Source organism: Rissa tridactyla, chromosome W, assembly GCF_028500815.1.
Source record: "Rissa tridactyla isolate bRisTri1 chromosome W, bRisTri1.patW.cur.20221130, whole genome shotgun sequence".
Classification (NCBI taxonomy): Eukaryota; Metazoa; Chordata; class Aves; order Charadriiformes; family Laridae; genus Rissa; species Rissa tridactyla.
The window spans coordinates 21,194,524-21,206,538 of record NC_071496.1 but is presented as its reverse complement, the minus strand read 5'-3'; the positions used below and the strand labels follow the sequence as shown (position 1 = coordinate 21,206,538).

General features: G+C 36.7%; 1 protein-coding gene across 2 annotated transcripts in view; it reads left to right on the top strand.

The window, feature by feature from the left end:
* Positions 1–10,313, top strand: part of LOC128902066 (protein mono-ADP-ribosyltransferase PARP8-like) — a 162,597-nt gene extending 152,284 nt beyond the window's left edge. For both annotated transcript variants that reach the window (XM_054184407.1, XM_054184406.1), the window contains 8 exons: positions 22–70; positions 885–997; positions 1,163–1,235; positions 3,207–3,276; positions 6,058–6,134; positions 7,060–7,129; positions 9,121–9,205; positions 10,211–10,313. In XM_054184407.1, the coding sequence (XP_054040382.1) occupies positions 22–70; positions 885–997; positions 1,163–1,235; positions 3,207–3,276; positions 6,058–6,134; positions 7,060–7,129; positions 9,121–9,205; positions 10,211–10,313 (640 nt within the window). The remainder of the gene's footprint in view (positions 1–21; positions 71–884; positions 998–1,162; positions 1,236–3,206; positions 3,277–6,057; positions 6,135–7,059; positions 7,130–9,120; positions 9,206–10,210) is intronic.
* Positions 10,314–12,015: the final 1,702 nt, after the last annotated feature.

The following is a 12,015-nucleotide window of genomic DNA, read 5'->3' as shown; positions in this document are numbered from 1 at the left end:
TACATCTGTTTCTTATTTTAGGGTTATTTCTAGTAATAGATCACATATTGTGAAGCTACCAGTGAATAGAGTAAGTGTCTGTGGGTTCTTTATTATTTTCTCATTTCTCATTGCTCATATTAGCATTTTAGGTGGGAGTCTCCTGTCCAAATGTGTCTACATTCGAATTAATCACATGGGCTCCATTAATAGACAGGAGAGAGAAATAGGCAGTTTCGGGTCATGACTCATAGAATCATGTTGTGAATATCTAAAATAGGTCAAAAGAATAATGCTCAGAAAAAGCCTATTTGAGGTGAGTAGCTCAAATGCAAGTGTCCTTGTAGTCATCTGAGATTGGGTGAGAAGAGCGTCACTATTTGTTTTGTTACCATATAGAATATTAGATACAGAATTGTACAAAAAGCAGTGTACACAAACATGATGTACCAGGAGATCCATATATGAATACACTGTAAAAAGAATATAGCTCTAGAATTTGAGAGGGATGGTGCTGAAATTAATTTCTGAGTATGTGTGCCTCTGATCCTCTGATTAAGGGCATAGTAATCTGCAGCCTTTCAAATCCAAATCTTAATTCAAAGCCAGCTCTGATCAGAATGCCAAGATGAAATTGTTCAATTTAATTACTTTACTAGAGCCATATTAGGCTGAAATATGTTTCAGAAACTTACATATGTTTCATAAACTGAAGGACATTTTTATTGTTTGATTTCAGGTAAAAACTATGGTAATGAGACCAATTTCAACTTAGTTCATGTAGTTATTTAGATACAGTCATATATTGTGTGAAACAGCATGGTATCTTAAGAACTACCATTATAGAAATACAATGCTTCTGGGTAATCAACTTCTTTTCACTTGTATACTATTATATTTTACAGCAACTGAAGTTTATGCATACTCCCCACCAGTTCCTACTTCTCAGCAGTCCACCAGCCAAAGAATCCAATTTTCGAGCTGCTAAAAATCTCTATGGAAGTACCTTTGCATTTCAGTGAGTACATATATTCATATTAATCAAAGGTTACCAAAATGCCATGCTATCTTTTTGTTCTTGCCATTTGAGGTTTACAGCTGGGAATATATTGTTTTAAAGGATTACTGATTCATTTTGCATTTCACACTGTGGATTTTAACACATTCTCTTTCACTTTTTCAGTGGTTCACACATTGAAAATTGGCATTCCATCCTGAGGAATGGCTTAGTTGTTGCTTCCAATACAAGGCTGCAGGTAAATAGTTGACTAAATAGACTTTAGCTAACCTGTGCATGTTTGATTACATATTAAGCTTAGGTGAGTTTTCAAGGGATGCAGTTCTGGTAGTCATATAGGTGGAAAAAAGGGGTGATTTTAAATACCCTCATGTTTCCTGGAAAATGTACTTTTCTGAAGCAATTAAAATGAAATAATGTGTCTGCTAAAATCGCTAAAAAATCCCATTGGTGGAAACAGTGTTTCAATTTTACATTGCACAGCAGCACCTCCAGGAGGCTTGGCTCGGTACTGCTTGAAAGCAGCCTCGGGGATTAAAATTCAGAGCTACATAAACTGTGTCTATGTTATAGGATCCAAGAACATCCTAGGTTTACAGAAGCTGGGTTTACAAAATCTTCTCTTCTCCTCTGGTTTCCTTGGGAAAGGAATATGAGTGTACTGGCCAGGAGGGAGCTATTGCAAACTTCAGTTTGGTTTCTCAGACTAAATCATCAGGAAACCACTATTGCAGAGCAAAGCAGGCAGTATCAGAGGGACTGGGGAGCTGTAATTCAGAGTATTTTAGCATCGGGGTTTTGACAGCTCTTTCCCCAGAGCTGAGTCCATGATACCATGGAGGATCCTGGTGTGCCGACTAAGGATCAGGGAACAGGAAACACTGAAAAAAGGGAATGGAAATCTCTGCTGTTCCTCTTAGTGGTTTGGGTGTTTTTATTAGCATCTTTGTAAGATACTTTCCCAAGAAAGCAGGATTTACACACCAAAATTCACCAAAGTAAAACTCTTGGTTCATGCTTATTTTTTTGTTCAGGGTTGAGATACTGGGAAGAGGAGGAAACAGTAAAGCCCTGTTTTATACAATTCATGATTTTTAAATCTCTCACACAACTTGGGCATATTCTGAGCCCAGTTCATTCTGCTTACCCCAGTACCAACCAGTCAGGAAAAAATATCTACTCACCAAGGATCCTATACAACATTATAGGATCTAGAGAAGTGAGAGCATGATTGCACATTCCTATGGGAACTCTGGTACATTGCAGAGATGATGTAAATGTCATTGGGTCAGAGGAAAGAAATAAGGGTGAGCATGACTCTGAAGCCCAGTGGTCATATCTACCTCAGTAGGAGATACTCTGGGTTCTCGTTTGTGCGCCAACAACTACTTTGTGTGTTTTCTTTAAAAACTTTTCCACCTAAAGAAGTCAGTCCCCAGAGGAGAAGTGAAACCCATACTTCCCTCTTTGCAGACAAGAAAATTACCACAGTGCTAATAAAAAGTGCTCAGTTTTGTTGCTTAGCCCAAGCTCCATGACATGGAGCAGTGATGTTGGTGAAGAGTCTTCCCTTTCCTCTCTTCTTTTCAGACAGCTGGTCGCTTTGTGGCTAAAGCACAGTCCTGCAGTGATGGGATATGTATGTCCAAATTGGCTCAGACAAAAGCTTGATTGAACCCATTCCTCCAGTACTCAGGCAGAACTAGTGACTGAATTTTTCTATGGCATATGAGCAGTGTTATCACCATCTCATAATTTCTTACCTTAAAGAAAATAAAAGCAGTTGTTGCTGATGATGATTCACAAAGACTGGCTTAGGCTGTGGTTCCTGCCAAGGTTTTGATGCGAGACACATGCTGAGCTTGCTCAGCCTTGTTAAAGCTAAGGTGTATTTGGCCATCTACAGAAGTACCCTCTGTAGGCATCCTACATAGTAATGTTAGATTTAAAAACAGAAAATGCAATTTTATATATAAATCTGATACAAAATTATCTTCAGGCATTTGGACACGGTTTCCAGAATATACAGTATCTTAGATGTATATTCATAGCATGATTTTTTTAAAGAGTTCTTTCAGCACCATTTATTACCAGATAATAAATTAGTGCAGTGGGGCAGATGCTTATCTACATTAGGACCTGTGCCTATCATCATTATTTTTTCCAGATAACCAAATTAATGTTAAACAATCACTCTGCTCTTTTTCAGCTCCATGGTGCAATGTTTGGAAGTGGAATCTACCTTAGTCCGTTGTCAAGCATATCATTTGGTTACTCAGGTAGTTGGAGAAATATAGGGGGGTGTCTTAGTCTACTGCTTTTCTTACAAGTTTCACTGTTTACAACACTGTAGTAAATTTTATCTTTGTAGGACAAGATTTAATTTACTTAAAAAAGATAAAATCTAAGTTCCCTTATTAAATACATGACCTCATTTTCCAAGGTACTGAGTATCTCGACACTGTGCTTAAATTAAAGAGTAGCTAATACCGGATTTTGTGTGTAATGGAGCAGGTGTTTAAGAATATTCTCAGGTACCGCCATGTCAGGGTTACATTGAAAGTACAGGACAGTGTGTTTACTTTAGCATGAGAAGGGGAGGGAACATAATTTGTTCCACTAATAAATCCAAAAGTGAGTGATGCAGAGTTTTTCACGTAAGAATAAAATCATAAATAGAAGCACAATAGAAACATGATACACCAATGTGTATATTAAAAAACTTTCATAGAGATTTTAAATAACAGTGACTTTTTCCTTTAGTTATGTTGTATTTACCATTTCATAGAATCATAGAATGGTTAGAGTTGGAAGGGACCTTAAAGATTAACTAGTTCCAACCCTCCTGCCATGGGCAGGGACACCTCCCACTAGACCAGGTTGCTCAAAGCCTCATCCAGCCTGGTCTTGAACACTTACAGGAATGGGGCATCCACAACTTCCCTGGGCAACCTGTTCCAGTGCCTCACCACCCTCACAGTAAAGAATTTCTTCCTATTACCTAATCTAAATCTACTCTCTTTCAGTTTAAAACCATTCCCCTTCGTCCTATCACTACACTCCCTGATAGAGTCCCTCCCCATCTCTCCTGTAGGCCCCCTTTAAGTACTAGAGGGCTGCTATAAGGTCTCCCTGGAGCCTTCTCTTCTCCAGGCTGAACAACTCCAACTCTCTCAGCCTGTTCTCATAGGAGAGGTGCTCCAGCCCTCTGATCATCTTCGTGGCCCTCCTCTGGATCTGCTTAAGCAGGTCCATGTCTTCCTTATGCTGTGGTCCCCAGAGTTGGACACAGTACTCCAGGTGGGGCCTCACGAGAGTGGGGTAGAGGGGGAGAATCACCTCCCTCGACCTGCTGGCCATGCTTCTTTTGATGCAGCCCAGTATGCAATTTGCTTTCTGGGCTGCAAGTGCACATTGACAGCTCATATTCAGTTTTTCATCCACTAATACCCCCAAGTCCTTCTCCTCAGGGCTGCTCTCAAGCCATTCTCTGCCCAGCCTGTATTTGTGCTTGGGATTGCCCCAACTAACGTGCAGGACCTTACACTTGGCCTTGTTGAACTTCATGGGGTTCGCGTGGGCCCACCTCTCGAGCCTGTCCAGGTCTCTCTGGATGGCATCCCTTCCCTCCAGTGTGTCGACTGCACCACACAGCTTGGTGTCATCAGCAAACTTGCTGAGGGTGCACTCAATCCCTCTGTCCATGTCCCCAACAAAGATGTTTAATGATACCAGTCCCAATACAGACTCCTGAGGGACACCACTCATCACTGGTCTCCACTTGGACATCGAGCCTTTGACCGCAACTCTTTAAGTGTGACCATCCAGCCAATTCTTTATCCATTGAGTGGTCTGTCCATCAAATCCATGTCTCTCCATTTCCTCACATATGAAAGTGTTGGTATAGTTGAATGTGAGTTTCTGTGCATGTAGATAAATTTAATTCTGAGAGGTTTAGTTATGCTTTCTTATTTTCAGTATTTTTAGGTAATGTCACAATTCATTTTAAGAGCTCAGCATTTTTAATAGTATTGAATTTCATATCAGTAATCTCTAAATGCACTTTTAGCTTTTCAGAGATTACACAAGTGTGGAAGCTCTTTAGGACTCACTAAAAGTGCAGGTTGTAGTATCATTATCTAACAAAATGCCCTTCTTTTTGGACAACATTGCGTTGTCAGCTTCAATGTGTTTTTTCTCATCTCTGCCTTTTGTGGTCCCTTCCATCCAGTCTCTTCCAGAAAGGAGGCCTGTATTCCCACGAAGTATATAATAGTTGATGCCAATAAAAACCACGGAGGAGTCCTACACTCCCTGTTACTTCAAAGACTTAAACTTCTCCATAATTCAGCCTGTGTTTGCAAACTGCCAAGAAATATGGGATACTGGAAAAGTAAGGAAGCCTGTAGTAGCAATTTTATATAAACCAACATGAGGAATAGAAGAGAGATGTAAGGCACAAATGTAGGTGTTTAGATTTCTGAGATGGAAATTGGATCAAAGGTAGTTGACAAATAATTTAATACTTTTACCTGTAGATAAATTAATTAAACCAAGGTAGACTTTAAAACTACCTTTAAATAAATTAACTACTCCTAAAAATTATTTAGACTTTTAATAAGTCTAAATAAAGTGTTAAAGATTAATATCTAAAGTTCTTTCTCTCATGATTTTACTGTCCCACCCACTGTAAATCAGACTGTGTTGCTTCAACCTGAATAGGGTCAGTTAAACTCAAGACATGCTGACATGCAACTCTGTTAAGCAACCACCTAAGAGCATTCCTGAGCTGAATTCAGTGGCATTTAAGCTCACGTTTATCTGCTTTTGCACCTGCTTAATGCTAATTTGACTTTTCTAAGGTCTTTGCAACACGTGCAGATGTGTTGGTAATTTGCAGGATTAAATCAAAATATTCTATGACAAAGTTAACTAGCTTTTTGACTGCCATGCAAAGGACTGTGATTCCCACTGTGCTACCTGTTTCATTCTCCATGCTTAACTTTGCTTATGAAGATATTTATATGCCAGGGTATCTTACATGATTTTAATATTCTTAGGGATGAACAAGAAGCAGCAGAAGGTGTCAGCTAAAGATGAACAAGCTTCAGGCAGTAAGGGCAGTAATACATCACAGGTACAGTACATCAACCATCTCTGGAAGATTTATGGGTTTATCTTTGGGAACTTGATAGCTGAAAAGGAGGCTGAGAGTTTTATTTTACTGAATGAAATCAACAACTTCAGAGACTGCAACCATCAAATACAGCCCAACTGCTTTTAGTAACAATTTACAGAGTATACTGCAGGTCCCTCTGCCCTTCTTTTCCAAGTAGTAGCGTTTGGAAGAGAAAGAAAACAAAATACAGATTGCATTATGACCCTTAACAAGCCCTTGCATTCTGAGTTCTAGACTTATAGAAGAACGATGCAAAAGGAATTGAGAGTGGTTATTGCTGAAAAATGAATAGCATTTCATTGACAGCAAATCAGTTTTTCTTTTTCATAGTTTTAATGTATTAAACCATTATAATTCTGCTTTATCTAAAGCAAACTCATAGCATTTATGTGTAGGGCTAAATTTTGAGAAAGAAATCTTACATCTGTCTCTATAGTTAACATGTAAAAACTAGAGAATAATTTGGCTTTGGAGAGAGATTGGTATGTAACAGCAGAAGCCCTCAGAAACGAGAAGGCCAGTAAAATATCAGGATAGTGGCCAAAGAATCAATGACCAAATTCACCTTGTAATTATTTTTTTTTCCACTATCAATTTGCTTGTCAGTAACACTCTGATATTTCTAATATTACTAATATTATTAATTCTGTAATAATTAGGAACTTTTCTTTCTGGATAAAGGTGTTCAAATCCCTCCTATGATAATCCAAAAAAATAATATGTTTTTAGAAATTCTATTACATTTAGAAATGTTTTAGAAAGACTGTCTCTATCTTTGTTCATTAATAAACCACTGAAAATAGCAGCCCTCTCCTTTTTGTTACTTTTTCACTCAGTTTGTCTTACTGCACTAATTAAGTTTTCTCATGTTTTTGCATCTCAGTCACAGAAGAAAGGACAACAGTCACAATTTTTGCAAAGCCGTAACTTAAAATGCATAGCCTTATGTGAAGGTAAGCTGAAAGCCCTTGAAAAACTGTTTTAGTCATGGACACAGTGTTACTGAGTGTTACTGAGACCTTTAGTTCTAGTATTGATTGTTTTTAGGTAAGAGACTACTGGTAGGTGTACGAGTACTTGCTTACTAGCTGACCATTATATTTAATTTCAGAATGTTTCCCTCTTCAAACAAAACCTGTAACACATGCTGAATTTTCATTAAATAGTCATATGCATATAGCGACTGATCATCTGGTCTGTCTTTCAAATGTGATCATGTTCCTAAGCCATCAGTATAACCCAAGTCATGGTCTTTATTTGAAATAGTGACTTCTTGCAAGCTCTTGACAAATGCATTAAACACCTACAAGTCAGAAAAAAACAGCTTTCCTAGTGAATTTCCAAATAATTTTTCACTTCTCAGGCAAATATACTGTTCGTCTGGTAACCAGTCTGTTCTCTCTGATGGCTTCAGAAATTTTGTGAAGTTAAAATCCAGTGCATGAGAGTATAGTCATTCTTGAAAGACTTGGCTATTCTTTTAATAACTAATGAAACCTCATCAGTTTTTGAGAACAACGAATTATGAAATTTGAATAAGAATTGTACCAGTAATTGGTAATTAATCTCATTGGCCAAACAAAAATAAATTATATTAAACTCAGTTTGCCCTCTGTTTTGAGCATTTGTTTATTTTTAAAAGTAAAAATTCAGACAGATGGTAGAAAAGATGTTATTTCAAAAAGAAAGCTTTAAGCTTTATATGCTACTTTTTAATATATATATTTTGAGAATGTTCAAATGAAATGTTTAATATGATTAAGGAGATGTCAGTCAACATGAAAATGAAATTTGATCTGTACAGAAAAATACATAAGTTTAGTTCTAAAACTTTCAGAAGAAGATATGAAATGAATCTAGAGTTTACTAAAATTTACTTGGCCTTTAATGCCTGAAGTTTCTAAATATATATTACATCTTTCCCAAGGACTTTTTCATTTATGTCATTCTTTCCTCATGTTTATTAATGGATTATGGATTTTATAAAGGTGAATTTTAAATATTTGGTAAAATATATTTTACGTCATTCATATTCACTTAATTTTTCTGTGAAAAGAAGTGTTTTGGGGAGGTGGTTAATATATTAATTACAAGAGAAAAATGTTTGTTAAAAATTACAATTCATGGAAGAAATAGTATAAAAATTGAATATCACAGAATCACAGAATGATAGGGGTTGGAAGGGACCTTCAGAGATCATCTAGTCCAACCCCCCTGCCAAAGCAGATTCACCTAGAGCAGGCTGAACAGGAACACATCCAGGTGGGAATATGCATTTATTCATGGTAGTGTTTAAATGCATTAATAGAAATCTTTTCAAATACAGATTGATAGTAAATATTCTACCTAGGAATAAAAAGGTTTCTTTCCTGTGTTGTCCTAATTCTGTCTGTAAATAACCTATCATCAAATACATTGCTGTTTTCTAAACGTTGAGCAAGTTTTGGCAAGCTTTGTGATCCCCTTGAGTCATAATTGCTGTGCTAATTTTTTAAAAAATATTTGGTAGTATTGCAAATCCCAAATTTGTGGTATCTCAGTTTCAGGCTTTATCTTTCACATCTTATTTTTAGCTAGGCCATCATCAAACACAGATATCTCTGTTCCAAAGGCTGATTAGTTGACTCAGATACTCCTTAACAGCCCTATGGCCATTTAAAACCAGTTTTTAATAAATATACTTTTTCATTTTTCATTCCAATTAAGAACTGGCTCCCATACATCTGTGTTTTCTGGAAAATATAACATATTTTGGAAACAAGAATCAAGTTCATCTCCCTGTTTGTACTAGCAGCCAACTTGGAGTTACGCCATGCCACAGACATGCATTGGAAAACTACACATTCCCAGAAGACTATTTAAGGTGTTTAAAAAAGCAAATCTTTTAAAACAATATTTTCCAGGCATTTTTTCATCACTATGAAATTTATTCTTTCCCTGATAGTGATAACTTCATCTGATCTGCACAAACATGGAGAGATATGGGTAGTTCCCAATACGGATCACGTGTGTACAAGATTTTTCTTTGTGTGAGTACAAAGCTTCTTTTAACATTCAACATCTGTCCATTCTAGGTCTTTTTCCCCATGTTCTCTCAAATAGTTGTAAATGAAGTAGATAAAAGATGTTTCTTCCTAATTCTTTAAAGTATCACTTCATTTTTTATTTATCTCTGTACTTACTTTTGTTAGGAAATGTATATATGTTAGTGACAAAGGTTTAGTAGATGTTTAGTTATAGAATAAATGAACAGAGAGTTACTGATTTTTCACACTCTATAGCATTACCTCATGTTACAGTAAGTCTATCCATGTATCATAAAATATCTCTTCTCTTCAGGTGTATGTTTTAAAGCTGAGGAATTCATTAAAGGCTTCCTGCCTATGATGTGAGCATTTCCCCTCTGACCTATGACTTGTAATTATGTATCAGCATAGATTTCAGCCCTGCAAAGAGAGTCATGCAGACCAGTGGAGGAGCACACTGACTTCAGATTGACCAGCACTGGGGGTTTCAGTGATCAGGATTGCTTTATCCATGCAAACCTTTTATGCAGGCGAGTTCTCATAAGGAGAAAAACCCTGAGGTTGCTGTGGTGTCACCACTAAGTGAAGGCCCACTTGTGACAGGAGTTTGGGTACCGCAGGCATTGCAGTACACTGTGCATGCTTTGGCACCAGCCTCACATAGGGTGGTCTGGGAGCAGCTGCTGAAACAGAAATAGCCCTTTCCTTTATACCTCCAGCAAGAGGGAAGCTGCTAATGTGCCTTGGTGGGCCAGGTGCCAACAGAAGTCCCCTTTGGGTCCTAGTGGGTTATTCAACCTCAGGGTTTCAGTGACAATGGCAGTCCTACCACCCTTCACTCTCTATAGAGAGTTTAGGATCTGCATATAACAGTGAAGCGCAGCAGAGCATTTTAATAGGAAACATGTTAACATATAGAATAAACACTCTTAATTATTGAACTTTGCACGTATTTAGGTAGTTTAATAAAACACTAATTTGATTTTATTTTCTGTACTCTTTTTTTAGTTATGAAGATGGTCAAGTGGGTGATACAAGTATAAATACACAGGAACCAGGCATTCATAAAGAGATTCTTCGAGTCATTGGCAATCAAACTGCTACTGGTTAAAAGGACCACTCTTATTTAATTGATGTGATTTGGAAGACTTCCTCTGTTTCAGAGCTGGATTTTGAACTGAAGAAGATGCAAAAAACTAATTTATTATTATTATTCTAAGCAAATTAACCCTTTGAATACTTACTGTTTTCTTACTTAGTATTTCTTACCTCATCAAAATACCTGAGATGGTATGAATTAGCAACTGTAGGGGTGCAAAGTCTATTAATATACTACAACTAATAATAATTAAACAGGCATTTGAGTTGCTCACAATAAACAGACTTTAAAAAGGAGTTTTGTGCTTATATTTTTATATTAAACTTCAATTGGAGGTTTTAGTACTGTATACTGTTATTTTAAATTTAGAATAACTTAATTATAATCAAGAGAGAAGATTTTATAGCAGAGCACCTGTATTATGCAGGATACTTTGTAATAAGTATTCTGTATTTAAACACAATAAATAAAAGGTTGTATAGAACATGTCAAATTAAAGAGATTGGTTACCTGCAGCTATCTTTGATTATTTTACACAGATGCAGCTAGGATTTAGAGTCAAAGGTTAAAATGACAATACATTTTTGATTTAATGAGTGAAACAAAGCAAAAAGTAATGACTCTGATGGTGTATGTTTAGTTTTCTTTATCTTCTCTGGAAACACCGTCTTATCCATTAAGTAGCTCGGTTGCATTTTTTAATTATACAAGCCTAGGAAACACCTGGAAATCTTGAAGTTAACTTCTGTTTTACAGATTTGCTTTTTATATACTAGATTTTGCAGTTTCTTTAGATCAACAAGGTTCTTTAATGTTTTCATCTTAACTTCAGTGAGACTGCTCTGTGGTTAAATTTAGCCACATATTTAAAACTACCTGCTGAATTAGGGCTTTTACATGATTGAGTTGATTGTTCATACATCAGAAAATACAAACAAATGCAAAATTTTACTGATTTTTCTCTTGGTGAAATATTTTTATTAATTTATTCTTCAGGGAAAACAAATCAAATAAAATCTTTCTGTCCTTTAAACTAACAACTGTTTTTTCCAAGTGAGCACGATGGCAACACCAGCCTCTAAGGCATAAATCGCACCCTTAAATATGGAGAGCAGTTCAACTTACACATCTGTGTAATTATTACAGGCCACCTCAGAAAGCAAAAATAGACTGAATCGTCTATTATGTTATTTTCATAATAAAGATACTGAAGAGCCAAAAAACAGCACAACAGAGCACAGGCCAGTGTTTGTTTCTTTTAAACAGAACTGCATTAGATATGCAGTAATGGGTGATTCCTTCTTTCTGCATTCCCTTATTCCTTGCTGTAATTGAAGTGCCCTGCAAGTAAAATAGTGTTATTTGGCCTAGGAGCACATACTTTGAGATGTATTTTAGCATTCCAGACTTATTTGCTGGGGACCTCAGTTTTTCTGGGTTCACATCCAGACTTGTAAACCCAATCCTGTTTGCAAATCCCCATTTTGCTATTGAATTTGTCTTGACTTTCACAGCCATTTGGTGGACCCCTAACTTGAGTACCACTACTCTAATTGTTATCTTTTGTGTTGGGACACAGGTTAACTTCTTGAAACAAAGAGAATTCCTGAAATTTATCTATCTACGTAAGGACTGCCTTAGGTTGTGTAACTGCACAAAATCAGCATAATTCAGAAGTGGAGTTGAAACCCTGGAATGACCATCTCTACATAAT